Source organism: Phalacrocorax aristotelis, chromosome 7 (genome assembly GCF_949628215.1).
Source record: "Phalacrocorax aristotelis chromosome 7, bGulAri2.1, whole genome shotgun sequence".
NCBI classification, from domain to species: Eukaryota; Metazoa; Chordata; class Aves; order Suliformes; family Phalacrocoracidae; genus Phalacrocorax; species Phalacrocorax aristotelis.
In genome coordinates, this window is record NC_134282.1 from 38,259,213 (window position 1) to 38,280,293 (window position 21,081).

At 36.8% G+C, this 21,081-nt stretch overlaps 1 protein-coding gene across 10 annotated transcripts in view; it reads right to left on the bottom strand.

Moving 5' to 3' along the window:
- TJP1 (tight junction protein 1) overlaps positions 1–21,081 on the bottom strand; it is a 160,275-nt gene that overhangs the window by 21,878 nt on the left and 117,316 nt on the right. For all 10 annotated transcript variants that reach the window (XM_075100161.1, XM_075100167.1, XM_075100163.1 and 7 more), the window contains 11 exons: positions 15,821–15,945; positions 15,501–15,603; positions 13,807–14,086; positions 13,113–13,216; positions 12,189–12,357; positions 11,683–11,827; positions 5,435–5,571; positions 2,863–2,968; positions 1,869–2,019; positions 1,215–1,323; positions 300–519 (listed from right to left, as the gene is read on the bottom strand). In XM_075100161.1, the coding sequence (XP_074956262.1) occupies positions 300–519; positions 1,215–1,323; positions 1,869–2,019; positions 2,863–2,968; positions 5,435–5,571; positions 11,683–11,827; positions 12,189–12,357; positions 13,113–13,216; positions 13,807–14,086; positions 15,501–15,603; positions 15,821–15,945 (1,649 nt within the window). The remainder of the gene's footprint in view (positions 1–299; positions 520–1,214; positions 1,324–1,868; positions 2,020–2,862; positions 2,969–5,434; positions 5,572–11,682; positions 11,828–12,188; positions 12,358–13,112; positions 13,217–13,806; positions 14,087–15,500; positions 15,604–15,820; positions 15,946–21,081) is intronic.

The window sequence follows — 21,081 nt, forward strand, 5'->3', positions numbered from 1 at the left end:
CTGTTTCTGTATTAGAAAATACAAGATTGAACTACTGAGGCTGAGATCACATTTCTAAAGCTTTATATAGCCTTATCTCTTGGTTTGAAAAGAAAGTTTTAAAGGTTTTCTATGGACTGTATGAGAGTCAAAACCAAACCAATATATCAGATATTTAGCTTCGATTTGTTTTAACACATCAGTTTTTCTGACTGAACCAGTTCTACAAACTAGCATTCTGCAAACAAGTCCAATCATTCATTATACAGATATTAAAATTGCAGTTTTAAAAAAGCAATTTAAGTATTTTAAGATCGTACCTGTTTTTGTTAGGTATGATACCTCTCTCAACCTCCTTATGATTCTTGCCAATTCTAATTGCCAGCCATGAACCCAGTTTGCCATTGTACAGAGTGTCCACCACCCGGAACACTTCTCCTTTGTTGAAGCTTAATCCATAAGGAGATTCCTTTTCATATTCAAAATGAGTTCTGATATAGAAAGAATCCCCTACATCAGACTCCACAATGCGACGATAAACTGAAGAAAGAAATGCCAAAATATATGTTATGTAAGTTCAAGTGATGTCCTAATGCTCTCAGGAATTATTCAAAGCAGTGCCTCACCTTAATTCTCCTTGTTTTAAATATACAGTATTACTTTAAGAAACCTTAATGTCTCAGCGCCTATTTTAAGCAGCATAACTATTAATAGCAAACTCTACCGACATAAATTCAGCTCTCATGGTCAAAAATTTGGCGCTAGTACAAGCTTAATTCAGTTCCCCTGGAAGGAATGAAACTGGGAAAGAGGATTGTGTGTGCAAGCATATCAGTGTTATTTTCAGGGTCATAACTACAGACTGTTCTGCTCCAGCCAAGGCTTAACATCAATACTTCCATCAGATGCTAGGGGTTATTTTTGGTGGTGGTGTGTTGTGGCTTTTTTTTTGGGGGGTGGGTTTTTGTTGTTGTTGTTGTTGGGGAGTGGGGTTGTTTTTTTGGGGGTTTGTTTTGATTTGGTGGTTTTGTTTGTTTGAGGGAGGTGGGGGGTATACTGTTACAATATCAGTCTCTAGTCCATTTGTAGTAGTAACCTATCCCAAAGCCAAAAGAGCTTAATAGTCTTCATTTAGGTGCCAATTTCCCACAAGCCAGAGGCTACTCATTATTCACTATCTTTTCTATGTTGTTCCAAGCAGTCTACTACATTGCCCACAATATACAAATATTTACCATCTTTTTTCTTCTGTGCCAAAATGGTTACTTCTTCACCTTTAGGAAGATCAAGCAGGAAAAGGACAGCTTCTTCTCTGATGATATTTGTGAAGTCTACGTTATTTACCTAGTATCAGTGAAGTAATCAGTTTGATTTAGCATATGACATTATAACTGAGATTTAACTCTACAATATAAAGTCTAAGTCAACTTATTGCTAAGATTTTTTTTTTCAGTTTCATGCATACACACCAAGTGCATGTATCTCAAGATGTCTCTTGTACCTCTAATAGTCCCACTTTATTTCTTGACAAAAGCATAGCTTCCAGAATAGGTAGCTGTTCATTTTCTATTCTTTAGATCAATATTATGGAGCATCAGTAACATACATCAGTAACATACAGAGCCCTCTGACAGTTTAGAGACCCAACAGTTAAAAAAAAACTTGAACAACTTTATATCAACTGAATTAATCTATGAAATTGGATGTAAAATTTATTAACCTTCCTAGCAACAGCGCAGTAACAGGAAATTTTGCTGCTATTAAGTTATCTAATAAGTACATACAGAAAGAAAATGTACACACTACAAAGGCAATATATTCAATACTACAGAAAGAAAACCTACTTCGGTACAACAAAACATTTGTACTGTTAACTGTTTTTGACATACCCTGAGAATCTGGTCCCCTTCCTCTAATCCTTCTTTCGCTGCAGGGCTGTCTTCCAGAACACCAGCTACAAATATGCCAACATCATTGCCACCTGCTAGTCGCAAGCCCACACTATCTCCTTTTCTGAATTTTACCAGTTTCATGCTTGGCCTAGAGATTTAGAAAATATTCCGCTTAGAGGTGTAACAGCATAAAAAGTCCTGGTAAATTTGAGACAGAACACATGCAAAGAACTAACCTGCCTTTCATTTCAATTAAAGAATATTACACTATGCATAACATTAACTGCTTATTAAATGCAGCATTACATCACACTCATTAGCAGCACTTCAAAAACCCATCTGTATTTACTTGTTTAGTGGGGTTTGTTTGTCTTACACTCATACAGCGATTTAAGTAAGGCACATTGAGACCCTCTTCCAGAGATGTTCCTCCTTTTAAAGAGCTGTACTGGCATATGGATCTACTTTGGCTCTAAAGAGATTAAGGTGAATTTGAGATGAAACCAAACTAGAATCTATTCTCAGGTACACTAATGTCCATAAAGGAGATCTCAGTCAAAGTAGACTCACTGCCATGACATGACTTTGCACGTTTCTGCAGTGACTTTTATTCACTGCTCTCCAATTATTAGGAGAGGAAAAAAAACATGCTACAGTATCTCTCCTCTTTTCAGGAGGTGGGGACAGGGCAGGAGGGATGGGTGTGCCCAGGGAAAGATAAACACTGCAAATTATTTTCACCAGTTGATCATTGTAACTGCTCATTTCCGTAGAAAATTAATAGACTTAAAAAAGGTCTATGACACAATTTAAGTGCCAACAAGGCTCAGGAATAAACCTAAAGTCTTTATCCTAATATTTCTGAACAGAAGCATCAGGCCAGCTTATTAGACTTTACATCAGACCATTTGTACAGGTTATTCATCACCTTGGATAAAAGCTTGGTTTGTTCAAGGACTAGGCAGATTTGAGTAGAGTTTAATCACATTACCTAAGCATTCCATCTTCATGGGCTGAACTGGGTAAAGGACCATCAGATGGACTGACTGGCAAATCCACATCTGGCTGACCTCCTTGTGCATAAACTGGCTTTGGTTCTATTAAAATATCAAAAGATTTCCAATGTCCATTTCATCATTTAAAGATGAGGAAGTAAAGCTTTACTTAAGAGCTTAATGACTTATTCAGTAGCCTTCCTCTATCCCACTTGAACCCACTTAAAAGTAAAATATTAGAAATGTGCAACAACAGAATACACTCTCACCATGCCATTCAAAGCAGCATAATTACTGGCCTAATTATTACTTCAAGTAAAAATCCCAAAGTTTCCTTTGTACTTCATTTAGTACTCTGAACACCATAAAACTAAAGAACTAGAAGGTTTCATGCTCATAAGACCACTTTCAACCCTGCTGTTTCTCACCTTGATTTATCTGACATAACCTGTTCATTTTCCCTGGGCTCTCTTCTTCCCTCAAGAATTCAATTTTTGAAATCAAAATACCACAAACACTCCAACTACTGCTGCATGACTTGAGGTCAGCAGATTTCAATGCTTACTTTGGTCCAGCTGGTGGTTCTTAAAGATAAGCACTTACTATGGCTCTACTACATAAATTCTCTGGAGTCACTGGGAGGAAACTGCCACTGCTGTCTTCCCTCAGTAATGAGCACTAATAGGGGCTCTTCTCTGCTACATGGTTGGTCACATTAGAAGAATTTGTATTTAAGACTTACACCTGCACACTTGAAAAAAGCTGATTTCAAACTAGGTTTGCTTCAAACTAGTGTAATATCCCTGACCTTCTTAACAGCTGTGCTGTGTTCCTTTCAAATCAGTGAACAGACTAGTATGAAATTCGGAATTTCAGACGATTTAGTAATAATGCCCTTTCTAATGTGACTTCTGTCCTCACCATAGAGTAACATAGCATTTTCCTTTGAGTCTTTAATGACTCTTTCTTAGCCTAAACTTCTGATAATCCCTCTGAACAAATATGCTCCTTCCACCCTCCTTTGACACAATCAACGACAACAGTCATCTTGCCATTAGATTAAGCAGCAAACTGTCACAGAATCTACCAACTACTTTTCTAACTACATTTTCATTATGGTCTTTGAAAGATCCTCATCTCCCTAGAGCTTTCTCTGTTACAGAATTAAAGGCTGTTACAGGATTATGCCCTTTATTGCACCTTTTTATCTCAGACTACATATTATGCCAAGTTAATTGTATCTGCAGACACCAATTTAAATATTATCTTTTTGTACTGGCCTACATCTCCTCCCACCCAAACCAAATATTCCCATGTGCCTCTCCCCATTCACCAAGAACAGAACATTTCTTCTTCCCCACTAACCAACAAAATCCCCACAGTACTTATTACTTCTTTGCCAGTCCCTGAAACCAATTATTAGTACATTCCTTTTGGTTAAGAACCATCCTGTCTGGCTTTGTATTATGCCAATTAATATCTCCAATATCTTACAGAAATACAGAATTCATCTTTCTCACTACCACATCCTTTTTCTATCTTGGCAAATACTTAATTTGCATCTTTTTGTAAGACCATTGCAAAAGGTCACCTCCTATGACAATCTTTTTAATAAAGGCTGCTACATCAGAAAACCTATTGTTCTCATTTTCAAGGCCTTTCAGAATCTATCAACATCATAACTCTTCCAATTCTCCATTGAGCTACTGAATACTACATGCAGAAGTGTCACTGCTCATCCCTTAAGTCCTCGAATGTTTTCAAGCTTGAATGTGCTTTCTCTCATTCTACCCAGCCTTTCAAGAACAGCTCCCTCTAAACCACCTGCACAGCTCCTCTTTCTCCACTTGTAATTTCACTAAAGCACCTCCTTCATTAAATCACAGAATAGTAGGAAAATTTTGTAACTCAGCCTGCCCAGAACAGCATCCTGCCACCATATCATCTTATGGTTTTTTCTTTTTATACCAACTGGCTTTTACCTGCTGCCATTTAGCTCACCCTTACGGTTTGGAAAAAAGGGGGGAGATTTTGTTCTGGTTTTATTAGTTGTACTGCACTTGTTAAAATGCCTTCTTGATCCATGACTGAAGTTAAGTGCTACAGTAACAATGCATTTCAGTGTGTTTTGTGTCTTGAGAACAGCAGTTCTAAACTGGCTTAACTACATCCTTGTTTAAATGTAGTCTGCTACGGTAATCCATAAGAACCAGCCTACTGGCTGACTCTTGGAAAAGAACTGATGGATTTCAACCTTCCTTGAAAAAAATCAGAACAAAAACTCTTCCTGACCACCACATAAGAACAGCTCCAAACACCAAAGTTTGACCCCTACGTAATGGGCAGGCCCCACAGCTTATGTTTTCAGGACCAAAACTCTAAGATGGAGTTATGGAGTTAAATGGAGTTATGGTTACAACAGCTGTTCATATTTAGAAATAAAAATAATTAGGACTTGGTCCATTTTAAGACTCTAGAAATCATTCCACAAATATGCAATGGCATAAAGCCTTTACTGGTCATCTGTTCTCAATAGCATGCATATTTAATATATTTTCATGTTTTTACCTGGGAGTGGCGGTGTTTGTTTCTCAGTTCTTTCGACTGCCACCTCTTCCACAGTTTTGGAAATATCATCTGCATTCTTTACAGGTGTAGAGACAGCTCCTGGTTTAGTTATTCTCTCATCTTCTCTGCTTCGAAAACTATATTAGGAAAAAAGATTCCACTCTGCATATAGAATTTCTATGACCTTTGTCTACTATGACTAAAGAATAAATCCTTTCATTTATGAAATTCAGGTTTGGTGTGTAAGGAATTACCCATTACTATTTAACAAGGTTTTTTTTCTTAGACTATCATATTATTAATAATTTTAACCACTTCTAAATCCAAGCATTTTGTCCCTAAGTTCATGTTAATAAAGGACTTCTCTAGATAAGACTATTTAAAAAGAGGAAGGACACTGTGAAATAGACTGATCTCTGCTTCAAGCACAGAAGTCACACACGCGCTGTATACCGAAAACTATATAAGGAATAGAGAAGCAAAGGGAAGAAGGAGAGAAGAGCTGTTACCATGGTCTTTTCCTCATGGCAACTTGTAGAAATCATGGATTTTTGGACTTAATTCTTAGGCTTTGCTGTGATCAAGCTAATTTATCTGCTCCTTTGTGTGGCAGCTGCCCTGGAACACAAGTGCTGCTGAGGTGGGTCTTGGTAGGGCTTTGCAGAAATAAAAGGTAGAACACAAACATGCCCCTGATTTCTCAGTCTTCAGAGAGAATGATGCCACAGCTATTACAAGACAGGAGTGCTTATCATGCACTCAGTCATCCATGCATTTCAGTAAAAAGACAACTTGCTGTTTCTTACAATGTAAGCACATATAGGAAGACAAAGGCATATATGACACAGTAAAGAAAAAAATCTCTTGTTCTTTAAATGAGAACAACTAAAGCTCAAAAGAACATAAAATTTCTATTCCTTTAGCTGAAAAGATCAGGTATTTTTATATTGTTATATAAAGGTACAGCTACCAGCTGTACCATAGCAAAACTGAACAGAACATATGCTGTATGGTGAAATGTTAACTGTTACACTCCTATCTGCTGAATAGGGTTGGAGCAGATGAACATTAATAATAAGCTCAAAAATCAGAAGCACATCAATATGCCAAAGAGACAGTCTTAATTCCAGAGCACATACATGCTTAAAAAAAAGTCATAAGATGCTCAAAATATCTATTCAATTCCTGAGAGTTGGCAAATAAGCAAGGATATTAAAAGTGTTTGAGAGAAGTCTGACACAAACAAATCACAGTTTTTTTATAATATCAGACTTAATTGCCAAGGAGGAGGAAAAAGGTACTTCATAGGTAATAGCAGCTTGGTCAATAGTGCAAGTCCATCTCCTCTCATAAAGGAGAGGTCTGTGTCGGGGGGAGAAAAGGAAAGTTTGTCACTACCAACAGCTAGATGGTGCTACTAAGCAATAATGAGTATCACTTCCCATAAAGTACAACTATATTAAAAAAAAAAAAAATCCATTATACAGTGTAAAGACTATTTACTTTAATCAAAACTAATACTTGAAGAGGTGACTTAGGAAAACCGATCCCAGCAAATCTACTCATCCAAGATGTGTAAGAAAGAATAAAAGAAATAGTAAACATTTAAATACAAGCAGAATGTGTTTTCCTGAAGCAACATGAAGTTTGAACACCAGAAACAGCTTAGCTGTTCAGCCAAAACATACTAAGACTCATACTAAGATACTCATACTCATACTAAGACTCAGAACTTTCTTCTGCTAGTTTTCAAACTGTGTGCCTGAAGTCAGATAACAAAGACAGAATACAGAAAAATACTGCAATCAACACAATCTGGGAAGACACAAGCACCCTTGCATTGTAAGGAACCATCTTGTTACAAGTCATTGGTAAAAACAAGTACAGCAGCCTAATTTTTAAAATCCTTATTTGTGCCTTTTTTACTCAGATAAACCCCCCCTCTTGGGGACTTCCAGAATTGATTAAAATGATGCTAAAACCATTACATCTAGCAAAATGAAAAGGATTTATCCTTTTGTTCCCAAACTTCACTGATAATTTTTTAATTCCTCTTTCAGATTTCCAGCATGTTTTCATTTGTACATAAAATTATGTGCATAAATGAAAAAGCTTACATACTCCTCATTCCCTTGAAGATAGTTCTTGGCTTGTTAAAAACAGACACATGCATTTAGCCATTTAAATACATACTAAGCATCTTGCAAACAAAAGTAGTCCTGTAGTAGTGTAAGCTACAACTAATTCCCCTCCCTGTCCAAAGATTTTTGGGCAATGAACACTAATAAGATATTACAGTAAATTTCCCCATGAGCCCTCTCTGTTTCAAGCATTAGGGGATGCTTAAACAGAGCATAATTCTAAAAGAGTAGTGGCTCTATTTTGCTTTAAAAAATAAGGACAAAACTACTGCTGTTACTACACAAGGACCAAGTTCATTTTATATTTCTTCTCTATAGTCTAAAACCACTGTAATTTTATACTGCTTTTATACCTGAATATATAAAAAAAGAGCATAAATATGGAAGAAAACAGCTCTCAAGAACAGTAGCTAAAATATAGACACTGAGAGCATACAACAAAATAGTCAGGATATTATCTGAACCAATATGTTTCTAGACTGGGCTACTGCTACGCACGTAGACAAATACACCCTGCCAACTAAAATGCCTGAAAAAGGTCAGTTCTACTCTATGTAAGACAAAGTTTAAATTGGAAAAAGACAATAAAAATATAGTTGTGATAGAACAAAAGGAAAAACAGAACAGCAGAAGAGTAGAATTTTTCTTCATTTTACTTAAAATTGTCCAGTAAGCGCTGAATATTTCACATCTCAAGACGATACAGGAAACAACTTGATGCTGTCACCAGTTCCAGGTGACGGAAACTTGTTAAAAACTGACAGCTGCACTTCCCAAGAGACAGAAGTGTTGTTCACTGTGTGCACTGTGACACTATTGTTTAACAACTGTGCTGTGTCACAAGGCCCCCTTTACCTCACTTCCCCCCCCCCTTTTTTTTTTAAAGCATGCCCAACAGAAACATCTTAAAATAATCTTCAGTTCCAAAATGCAGTCAGCTACACACCAGTGCCATTAACTGCAGCTATTATGTCAGAATAAAAAAGAGTGCCTGCAACACACAGAATGTTTGTTTGCACATTAAAAGTTTTGACAAATACAAACATGGAGGCTTTCTCCAAATGTGTTTTTTGCACATATCAAACTGTTTAGCATGAGAAGACAGTAAGAGCCAAGAGGCATCTTCCTAAGCACATTCAAAATAGGCTTGATTTTTGTCCTACATTCCAGTTTTTCAACTTGGTTTGAAAACGGATGGAACGAAAAATCTCTCATGCTATATAAGTTGACAACCGTATTTTAGAAGTCAACCTCATCCTTCCAGATATAATTATAATGCCTACTGGGCTTTGCTGAAGCTGAAGGGTTAAACATACCAGAAGACATTTTTGCTATTTCAGTACCCAGGTGAGGAACACGGCTCTCAAGTGGCAGCTCTGCCAAGTTGGTAAAAGGCTGTCCAGAGATGTAATGTGGCAAGCATGTCCACACCTGGCTGTAAATGCCACTTTTCAGGACGAGTCACACCAGAAGCTTATCTAGCTCAACTTGTTACCACCAGGACTAAGACCAGACAGGTAAGAAAGAGTATGCGACTTCCCCCCAGGTACTCTCCAACTTAGGGTGCAGAGACATCTTTTGCTCATTCTAGCTTTTTAAGTACAGCTTTTAACAGATTATATAGTTGCCTTGTGTTATCTGACATTCTATATTTGAGATGCATTTTTCCTCCGCCTAAACAGTTGTTCCGCCTATCTTTAAAATTATATGTGTCTTTTAAAACTCCCCTTAACCTTTAAAACATTATTGACTCAGAGAGTTCCTCCTGAAAGCCAGGACATATTTACATCTTATATTTCGACTAGTATGTAATTCAGTATCAGCTGGCTATAAATTTTCCAAGTCTCCAGGGCTACGAGTATTCATCTGTATCTGGAGATTTGTAAGGCTCATTCTCTGGATTCTCTTCAAGACTAACTATAGATAATTTGCAGTCTTCCACAAGTGAAATTAAGAAGAACATGTTCTAGAATCTGAGTTTTAGAAAGATTGTTCAAGAGACATCTGTGAACGTCCTCTGGACTAAATAAAACTACAAGTGCTCTTTAATGCTTTGACAGAATGTTCAAATAGCAACTGTTGTAAAAATTCTATATCTAGGAAAAATGCAGGCACACTGGTGTGCATACCGGTATGGAATACTGAAAGATGGACAACACTGAAGACCCTGCCAGACCCCAAAGCAATAATGAAGCAAGTCTGTTGGCAGATTTCTGTACTCTAGTGCACACCTAGAAGTGTCAGTCTGTAGTTAAGCTTCTATGAAAGGACTAAGAAAATTCCCCTAGAATTTCTCTCTTCATTAACATACAAACGCTTGGCAGAACAAGGTCTAATTAAAGACTCATTATATTGAATACATTTTTAATGTCCTCCTTAAGCTCATTTTGAGGACATTTTGAACATTTTTTTCCTCAGGTGATTGTTCTCAAGTTTTCCCCCCCTCCAGATTTTTCACAAAATTTTTTTAAAATGAAGCAGTTGCAACTAGTCTGATCTTACACCAGATTTGAACTTGCACAAATAACCACTACAAAGAGAAGCTGCTTTTAACATGGTTTTCTTTATGTGGCTCAGGGCCCAGATTTTCTGATCTTTAAAGCGATATGTCCAACAGGAATTCAAGAGCCGAGGTAGCTCTTGTTCATAAAGTAGATACAGCGGATGCATTCAGAGTTGAGATAACTTCAAAGTTCCTTTTCAGGAAGGATTTAATTCTTCTGGCAGTGTAATCCATAGGGAGGAAGTGACGATCTACCTAAACCACTCTAACAGGACAGGAAAGCACTAGCACCAGGGTAAGTCAGCCAGTTTCACTTTTGAAGGGCCCTCCACAGGCCCTCCTCACACTGCCTTAGAAATGCACATCAAGAAACAAGGTTTTGAATCTGACAGAGGCCTCACAACCTTCACAATCAAATCCCTGCATCTGGGACCCTGCTTTTAAGTTTTTCCTACTAATATGAGACTCCTGCTGGAAAAAAAACTTTCATGCCTTGCAGTCCCTCCAAACAACATACATGAAAGAAAAGCAAACTGTCTGTAATCTATAACCCTAAGCAGGTGTATATGCAGCCAAGATCTGTCTTGCAGTTTTATTAGGCCTTAAAATACTTTAAAAACCTTGAGGATGTAAGTGTTATTTTCTCTTTGGGCAAACAAAACGTTAATAACCAGTCAGACATATCTTAGTTCTACAGAACAGCCAGCTGCAATTTGTTTTTCAGAATTTGACAGCATCTAAAAATCTTAAAATACAGACTCTGAATTTGGAACTTGCAACAGATCAGTTTTAACTTTTGCTCCATTATTGTGAGCACTCAGAAGGCAAAGTTTTCTCTGACAAATATTTAGAACAATCTAAAATCCAAATCTGATATTCTAAATTAAAATGTCAATTTCCAACAAACTGTGGAAATGCAAAACAGGACAGATTTAAGTTATTCAAGACTAAAGCTTCACATGGCAGAAGAAGAAAATTCCAAGCCATACAACTGATTACTTCTCTCTGAATTCATATAAAATTGGACTGACTTACTGCAGAATCATGAGTGTCCTGCTACCAAGTTCAAATATTAAAAACTCCATTCCGAAAACTAATTCTGCTGTGCAATATACCTCATTTTGTAGGACTTAAATGTACTCAGAAATATAAGATAACTTTTCAAGAAGGCTAGTGAGGAAAATAAAAAGCCTAAGCCTAAATAAAGCAAGATTTCGACAAGTTTATCCAGGTGAGACATTAAATAGGAATGACACTACTAATCATCTCAAATATCCTTGCAGCTAACTGCTTTCTAAAACCAAAATATAATTGCATTTGCTTCAATAACATACATCACTATCAAACTTATATTGTCACTCATACAACCATGCTCTGAGATTATGTTTAAAAAGGGGATAACACTGAAGTTAGAAGGTCAGCCTCTCCTGAAGTTTAAGGAAATTTGGATCATTATCAGCTGCATCTCTTGAGAGAAAAAAATACCACATTACTACTACCACAGTTCTACATCACATTTGTCACACTGTATAAATCCAAGCACTCCTACAACTTCTATGTCATATTAAATAATTGATTTAAAAATAATACAATGCTGCCATCACCTGCCGTTGCTGGGCTGCTGTGGAGAATGTCTGGAATGGTCTGAAGGCTCTGACCTCTGGTCAGGAGATCGTGAACGACTGCGGCGGGGCCTGTCATGTGATCGGTTGGAATGATCTGATGCCAGCGACTGAATTTCTGAAATGTCTGTTAAATAAAAGTTGGGTTTTTTCATGAAATGATTGTAATTAAAATGGTGGTGTGACCTGCTCAAATGGAAATAAGCTTTTGTAGATAATTTTTATGAAGATGTTAAATCTAGGTTTATTATTTCTAAACAACTAAGTTAATATTCCTCAAAGAACAATTGCAAGAATAGAAACTATCTTTTTCTCCACCATTTTTGAAGGTGTGGATTTCAATCACATTCAAACAAGAATATACCCACACAACAATCTTACTCCTAACTTTTCTCCTTCCCACCCTCTCATGCCACTTAGGTATTTCAGATCTCCACAACATAGGAAATTCTTCTCTCCCTTTGGAAATGAAGTTTATTTATACTCACCATCTCTTTCTGAAGCATTAGCAGAATGAATGCTGTCAGAAAGATCAGGGACATTCAACAGCGTAGCTCGTTCATCTCGCTGAACAACCATCTTCAACTTGCCTTTTGACCTTTCTATTAATGTTTTTGCATCTGCTAAGGACATATTTTCTGTCACTGTGCCATTTATCTGGAACAAAGAGAAGAGCAGATATAAACATATTGCAAAGAACAGTTACTCTCCAGTAAAGATAGTGGTTTTCTGTCTGATTATATTCAGAAATAGCTAGAGATATTTATCAAATTACCACAATACAATGGAAAACTCCTGGGCTCATCCCAACTGTAACATAATATAGAAAATTATTTTCATCTTTCAAAGACAAAGCACCTACCACTAATACAGAACTCCTAAAATATTAGTTAGAGTTTTTCAACCAGCATGGCTATATTCAGAAGACTAAAAAATGGTACATTTTTCTGCACCAACACATTTACAGCAGTACCGTGAAATAAAAATTTTTAGTATTAAATTTAAGATCCCTGGGTATATTGATTGCTACAAAAATCAAAATTTAACCAAAAGGCAAGTTCTAGTGTTGTTCACTAGCAGAACTCCACAACATTTTAGTGTATAACTAAGCATGTAGGGCCAAAGACTCATACCATCCCAAATGTTTTCTGTTATGCATCTACAGTGGGCACTATTTGTCTGAATAAGGCCTGGGGAATAATAAAAAAACACAACCACCCCAAAAAGGCTTTATGATTTCCCATTTCTTAGAGAGGTTGACTTATACTCACATTTATTGATCTTTGAAATAATTTAATAGAAAAATATATCTTCTACTAATGATAATTATGCTATTAAGAGACAGCTAATTATAAAAACAGTTGTATCAATGAGTTTCTCCTTTGAACGAACACCACCACCATTTACCATACCTTCAGTACAACATCTCCTTCCTGAATATTTCCATCTCTTGCTGCCAGGCTATCTTGTGATATTTCTTTCACAAAGATGTGGCTCGCCAACCGTAGACCATATTCTTTTATATAAAGAGCAATAAAAGAAAAAAGAAAACGGATGAAGCTACAGTAAAAAAAAGGAAGGAGGTATCTGAAGATTTACAACACAGCTTCACACAACATTTACACTGGAAACACAAAGAGGAGCGTGAACTTGGCACATGAAGGGCTGCAGTGGTATTACACTATGGATTTACCATTACATCAATTTCTTTTCTAACTCTGCCTGTGACCATAGCTGTTGTTCAATAACTTGATTTAGATGCTACTTACAATTTTCCCCTTTCAAACAAGACAGACACTGAAGACAACTGGAGTATATAAAAGGTATGTAGCCACTGACTACCAGATGTCAGGTGCACAGTTGGGATTTGTTTACACTATGTAATACTTTACCCTTAATTAAGCACGTGTATTTTGGGATGTGAAAAATATCATCAGAAATAAACAGTAGTTCTTAAATTTTCAGCTAGCTACCGGTAAAATGGGCAAACAAACTGTTAACAGCACTGTTCACACAGTCCATGAAGCCCTTAACACAACATCAACTGAAGAAGTTGTCCTTTAAAAACCAGCAAAAGTCTTAGCAAGAGAATTACATACAAGTTACCTTCATTTTTCCTCGATTTCACCAGTGTTACTTTGGTAGGTTTTGCAGGCTGACTGGAAGTAACCGACCTTCTGTCTGATCTCGGTGATAAGCTTCTCTCTCTGCTAGCACTTCGATCTCTTACCCAGCTCTTCTCATGCCTTCTGTTGGCACTTGGACCACCACAGCTGCTTCTTGGATCACGTATCTCTTCATCATAGCTATCGTCCTCATTTTCAGACACTGGTTCAGGTTCAGGTCGAGCCACTGGAATCTGAATTTTCTTCATCCTTCGGATAGTCTACAACCAAACAATAGATATCAGCTTCTGGCAGTGTAATACTAACGGTGTTACTAAATGTCAGAAGCCAAGCTAATTCCAAAACTCAAAACAACACACAGATGTACTTGTGAATGCTATGAATTCTCACATCCTCATTATAAAATTCTATCCAATACAGGAGACTCATGAATACAGCTTACTAGGGGTACGTATGTTTTTGAAGTTGTTCTAGTCCTTTTTTGCTTCTGAAAAAGTGTCAAGATAAGAATAAAAGCCACCATAGCATAAAACAATATCCTGTCTTCACAGAACTGTGTATTTGAATGCCCTCTCTGCTTAAATCCACAAGCCAGTTATTGGCACTGCTGAAGACTACTTTTGCTAACATGTAATCTACTGTACACTCAGCGTGTTTATGACAGTAATGCTCCTCAACTTTGAAGCCTCCCAACCTTCCAAAGCAATGTTTATGCAAGCCACGGAGGAAGGTGAACATTCCCACTGAAAAGTTCAAAGTTGATTTGCACTAACCTAGAAAACGGTTTCCAGAATAAGACCCAACCCTGTTTAAAGGTTTATTTGCTATCTGTACAGAACTGGACCAAGTTATACCATAAAGCTTTCACCAATTGCTTTTCTCTACATAAATCTACACATCAAATACTTCAGATACTGAAAGCCCTGCACAGCTTGCCACTTACTTTTTGTTTGAGCTTTAATGAGTTGCTAAATCTACACATGCAAAACACAACGCGATTTTGCAACTGTATTAAAGCACACAAGAGCACTAGAAATCTATCAGCAGAAAAGCTTTCCTAGAAGCCCTAAAACTCTGTTTTCCTGAATTAAGAAATTGTTAAACATTGTGTATTTGTGTTCTTTTTTTTCTAACGTAAATCAAAACCTTCTACAGAAAGCCCGATTGCTACCCTTTAGTGATGACCTGTTCTGTTTTTTAAAGTTCAAAAGCCAACCACTTCGAATAAGCCTACAAAATTATAGGAATTAAGGTAATTATACTTTATTTTGGCAAACTGTTTACTGAGCATAAAAAAGAACTATGTTAGTGCCTGGACAGCGGGTAGAAGTCCTTCAGCATATGGCAACCTTTGGAAGAAAGTACACTCAAGAAAGCCAAGAAATATTAAACAAAGCTGACAACTGGGCTTTTGGCAAACTGAGAACTTGACCATAAAGAAAAGGTGTCTAAAGTATTTAGTGCCACACTACCCAAACATCATCACATTTTAAAATAAAATAAAATTGAGTAACCCACACAATAAGTATGTCATGATCATCACTTAAACCTGAACCATCACACAGGTATTATTCAATTATCATGCATGTATTTCATAGCACACATGACATGATTTCACTTTTGCTCTATAACTACGGAATTTAAGTAAACTAAGTCTTCAAGATATTAACTTACAATTTTGGCATTCTTCCCACTTTTCCTCAGCTGCTGAACAGCAAATGCATGCTCGACATTATCCATTGAAACTCCATTAACCATTGCAACACGGTCATTTTCTCTAAATGAAAAACATCACAAAGCACAGTATAAATACTTTATACCAAGGGGAAAACATTGGGAAATGGGTGTCCCTGAACAAACTACCTGTATCATAAACCAACTATACAAACAGTGACAGATAGATATCTTGAGAACAAAACAATTAGGAGGTTAAGCTACCACTAACAAAGATGAATGCCCCCCAAGCCAGAACCCAGGTACAGTTTGGCACTTACTGTAGCAGTCCTTCTGCTGGGCCTCCTTTCAGCACATCAGAAATAACTATTGATGTCTCACCACTCTGAAAGTGAGGATTATCCCTTCCTCCAGATATTGCAATACCAAATCCAAATCCAGGGGCCTATAATGTAACAAGAAATATTTTTTTCTAGTATTTCCATGGTCACAATTCACATTCCTGTGTCACACAGAAGAAGGTCTTACGGGTAGAATACGAATTTTCGGAATGCTATGCAATCCAAGAACAGCAGAGGCTCTTAAACAAAAAACAACCACCATTTTTAGAAAGCACAGAGTTTCAGACTAACTTCCCAGTCTTTCCCAAGAATAAAAATATTAGAGTTCCCATTTGCATTTTTATGGCCTGGGCCTCAGGTGGTAGTCAGTAAGACCTCAATCTTCAGTAAATACAAAATACTATGCCACTGTGTTGAGACACTAATTCAAACCCTTATCACTTCCTGCAACACTTTATTTGAGGTTTCACATTATGGTATTTACCCAGCTTTACCTTGCTCAGCTCAGGAACCAACAAGATTGCAGCACACAGGCTCAGTTCTTAGGAATAATACCAAGATCTTGTACCATTAAATACATCAAAACCTTGTCAGCACTTGCAAATCATCTGCATCTAAACAAAAGCAATTTGCTTCAATCTTTTCCCTCTAGGGTGACTTGCCACTACCGCAAGGTCAATGCCTCTGAAAAGTTATTCCTGTTAGATATTTCAAAATATAACAATGACGCTTACATTTCTGCCTAGAAGTAGCAAGAGTGGGAAATAAAATAAACTTTCGAAATATAACTGATTTGCAAACTGTCTAGCTTTTCCATCATTGACCAGAAAACGTTGTCAGAAGAATATTACCATTTAAATGCTCTATTTTGCTCAAGAATTTATTTTGAAAATTTTAACTATACAAAATACTGTCACTGGATGAAAAAGACCAGGTTTCAGTTAATTCCTCCTCTCCATTTCACACGGCATATATACTCCATGCTGGCAGACTTATTCCTTCCTTTTTCAGGCTTTTCGACAAACATGACCCAGCTTTAGCAATAAATTTCATCACCTTATTGCAGAACCAACATGGCATCTGGATGTAAGACACATGACATTCAGTTTTTGGGGACAGTAATTACTGCTCAAAACACCTTTTTTGTGTTTTCCCCTAAAATAGAGACCATAAAAGATAGTCCAGGTTTAGCCTGTAAGCAGTGAATAGGACCATACAGTATTAAAACAAAGATTGGGAGATTCACTGTTCAGAAACTGATTTCAACAGTTTGCAAATAACGTTGCCAGGTATGAAGAAAATGAGTTGATATAACAAGTGTGGGGGAGTGGGGAGGGGTATGCCTTACAACTTCTTTCACATTTATTTTAATTCATTAAAGGAAGACTGGACATCTTTTCAAGATATGTTCCAGCCATATCAACCAGAAATCATGGTTGGGATTCAAGAATTACAAAGTGAAACCCTGTGTCATGCAGGACAGTCTAAAGGATCATAATGACTAGTTATGACCAGAGCTGAGGTTTCCCTTTCTCCTACCACTGCTTCGTCTTTCAGTTTTCCATTACTCCAACAAACAAAATTCAGTTTGCACTATATTTGGGTGGGAAAGGAAAGGGGAAAAAGAGAGAAAACAGAGACATTTATGCCAAACTTCATTTAAATATTCCCTATCTTTCCTTACATCATAAAAAAAATAATCATCATAGTTCTCCACTCATGAAAAGAAATACAGTCATCCGTCTAAGGCCAGCAGAGATGCAGAAACTCACTGTAAACCTTTTCAAGAAGCCCTGAAACAATGCAGTCTTATACAGACAGCAGTCAAAAAAAGACAAGTCAAATACAGGCTTTTTAGTAATGTAAAACAAAGTCGTCAGAAATATTCCAAATAAGAAAGTTCAATCAAACCCTAAATATATTTGAAAATTTAAAAGCTTAAATAAGAAACCTTCCAGTAAACCTCAGCCTACTACTTTTCATTTTATCCTGCTGCCTACCATCATCTGAAGAGATAAACAATAAACCGAACTAACCTCAGAAAACTGAATCCAGCCCCAAGACATGTCTGGAAACAGCAATATGTTGATCACTACAGATTTTATAAGATATAAATATGTATCTTAAATAAAATTGCATTTTTAAAAAAACCTGCCACATCAAATTCACCTGTCAGATTACGTGACAACACAAATAAAAAAAGAACTGTACCATTTTGCTCTCCCACAGTGAGGCAGCACAGGAGAAGCAGAAAGGTTTGTACATACCTGGTTTCTATTCTTTGGGGGAGCAAGAGACAGACACACAGAATGTGAGTTCCAAGTATGAAAAACCACATAATGTACAAAGTGTATGTTTTATCCTTAAAGTCCTTTACAGTTAAATATGTAAAACCCGAAGATCTCTCCATATAAGATAAACTGTAGCTACCTGAGAAGCTTTAAACTTAACTTGAGACTGGCTCAATCTCTTAAGAGCAGTCCAGGAAGCTGGAAGGGTAGTAAAGAAAGGGAACAAAAAAATCTTGGTTAGAAGTTCAAGTCTCTCCTCCCAAAAAAAAAAAGTTTCTACTAAGTCTTTTGACAATAGTGCTGGAATTCACCAACAACTCTGTTAAATCACAGCAGTCAGACTGGTTATATGCTCTGTTTCAGATTCTCCAAGATACCTGAAGCAAATAAAAAAAGAAAAATCTGATGTTTGAACCACATCGAAGTGCCTGAACTGACGCATGTATACTGCAACTACTGGGATTACGCATACTCCATCCCTAATTTGTAATGACATCTCTAGAAAGTAAAGGTCATAGAAAGAAACCCTTTAAAAGAAGTGAGCAAAGCTGCATTCTTCAGCAAAAACTCCTTATGCAAAGCACTCCCTTCTGTCTTGTAAGTCTCATCTTCCAGAGTCTGTATACCATATTATTTGTTTTTAAAGGGCCATTACAGGATCAGAACATGTTAAAAAAACCCAAAATATCTATCTTTTCAAGGTATGTAACAACACTTCTGGACTGCCCATAATTGGTTTATAAATCAGTAACTTCCTCCTATAACAATGCAGAAACATTTTTAAAATGTTTAATGCCTCAGACGCTGACATGTTAAAGAAGCTAATCAGACTACACAGGCAGAATACCTTATATAGTACCTGCTAATGTGGCTTTTTCTGTGTTTTCTTTAGAAAGAAATTGCATACAAATGATATCTAGTTTCCTAAAATTCTATGATTACTACCAAAACTGCTCTTTGTTTTTACAGTTTTGGCTACCTTTACGGAGCCCAAGAGGAGTTAAAGGAATCCTACTCTGCCATACATAGGAGCAACAGAGTTATAGTAGAGAACAGCATAGGCTTAAAACAAAGTTAAATTGTCAGCACTGGAATTACCAACAGGACAAAAATGAGTCTCAGAATAGGAACAAACATAGTCAAGAATATTCTGTATATCTTTGCTAACACACACCCCACCTAATAAACTACCTGCATTTTCCCCCTATTTTTAAGGCTGGTCATTATAATAGATGTTAGTGGTCTTCACTCATTAACTAGTTTTGATCAAATACCACTAATAGAAATCAATTAAAATGGAAAAAGAAATCATGCTTACATAGTTTCTTTGGGGCACTTGGAGGGACAACAGGTCTGCTTGCCATTAAGCAGGTTTCTTACAAAGAGCCAAAAGTTGATTCTAGACTGACACCAACACTAGGCTTCAACAGGTCTCCAAGGGGAACTTACTGAGGTGTCAGGCAAATTTATTCAAGATCAGACTCTTTCAATGACTTGTCTACCCTCATTTTTGAAGGCACTGACAGAACATACAAGAGTTTGGTGAATCCCAAGGGCTTCACAGGTGTACCAATAAAACAGGAAGCCAGGAACAAGAAGCCTGAACTTTCATCTACCCCATAAAAATTCAGCACATCTTAACTGTCATTAATTCCATCATTCACAGTGAGATTACTGCCTTCAGCTAAGCCAAAAATCAAAGGGACATTTTAGTGTGCCTCACTAGAGAAAGCAAGTTTAGTTCTTTAAAATGTTTTTGGGGTTTGTTTTTTTTGTGTGTGTGTGTGGCTGACAGTAGATGGTCTCTAGCAGTTCTGTAGATCAGCCAAAAGTGGGGCAGATAAAGACACAGAAAATATTCTACAATCACTCAGGGTGGCATTTCAAGTGTATTCTAGTTCTATTAACTTCTAGATATCTTTGAGGGTAAGAAAGATCTGGGTGCATTTCTCTCCTTCTGACTCAACTGAAGTAACCTCATTTACTTCATTATCTAACATTACAAGAATGTCACAAATAAAAAGCAAAATCAAAAACCCCATAAGCGAACATGCGGTTGCTCTCCTAAATCCTCTTCCCAGTGCTAAGGATAAATTCTAAGCACCAATTTGCTTATCATTAGCATAAAGTTGATTTTGTTGTCTGGCAGATGGAAAACATTGTTTGCTTGTTTTTAATTGGTTAAATTAATGCTATCAAGTTAGTAATGGTACCTGCCATCAGCCTTCAACATCTAAAGGAGAGATACTTACTCATCTAAACCAGTACAGTTAGCAGAAGTTTGGCACATAAAATATCATAATCAAATCACACTTTCACTTCCATACTATACAAGGACTTCTGACTACGCTGCAAGCATAGCCATGATTTCTACTTCCTACCTATTATTTCAAAATTTGTTCAAGGCAGTATCATATTGCAGCATTTCATTATTCCTTTGCGCACTAACTGAACTTGTCATTTTCAGGTTTCACTGAAGTTACTGCTCCAATTAACCAGAAAATTATTATCTTCAAGAGAAACTAAGCTATCACCAAGTCTACCGGCCAAACTTCATTGCTATAGCATTTTTTGTTTGTTTTTGAATATAAGACAGTATTAATTTAATCAGTAATGAGTAAAAAAAATTTTACGTTTACACAGGTTCCAGGGATGACTGGACAGCTTCAAGTAGAAAACATAAAGGACAATTACGTACAGGAATAATACTTCTCTCTCAAGAACTTGTTGACGTAAAAACTGTTGGAAGTTTTGGAACTGAAGAGTGGCCTAAAGTATCACTACACATTTTTTGAGTTTACTTACACTTTTCTTTCAACATGCGGCTGCAGTTAGAGACAGTGTACTTTGTTAGCCTTTTGGTCAAACTGAGCATAACTGCTCTCTTCTTAAGAGGGCAGGTAGTAAAGTAGTTCTTTTGAATCAACAACATGAAACTCAATACAATCA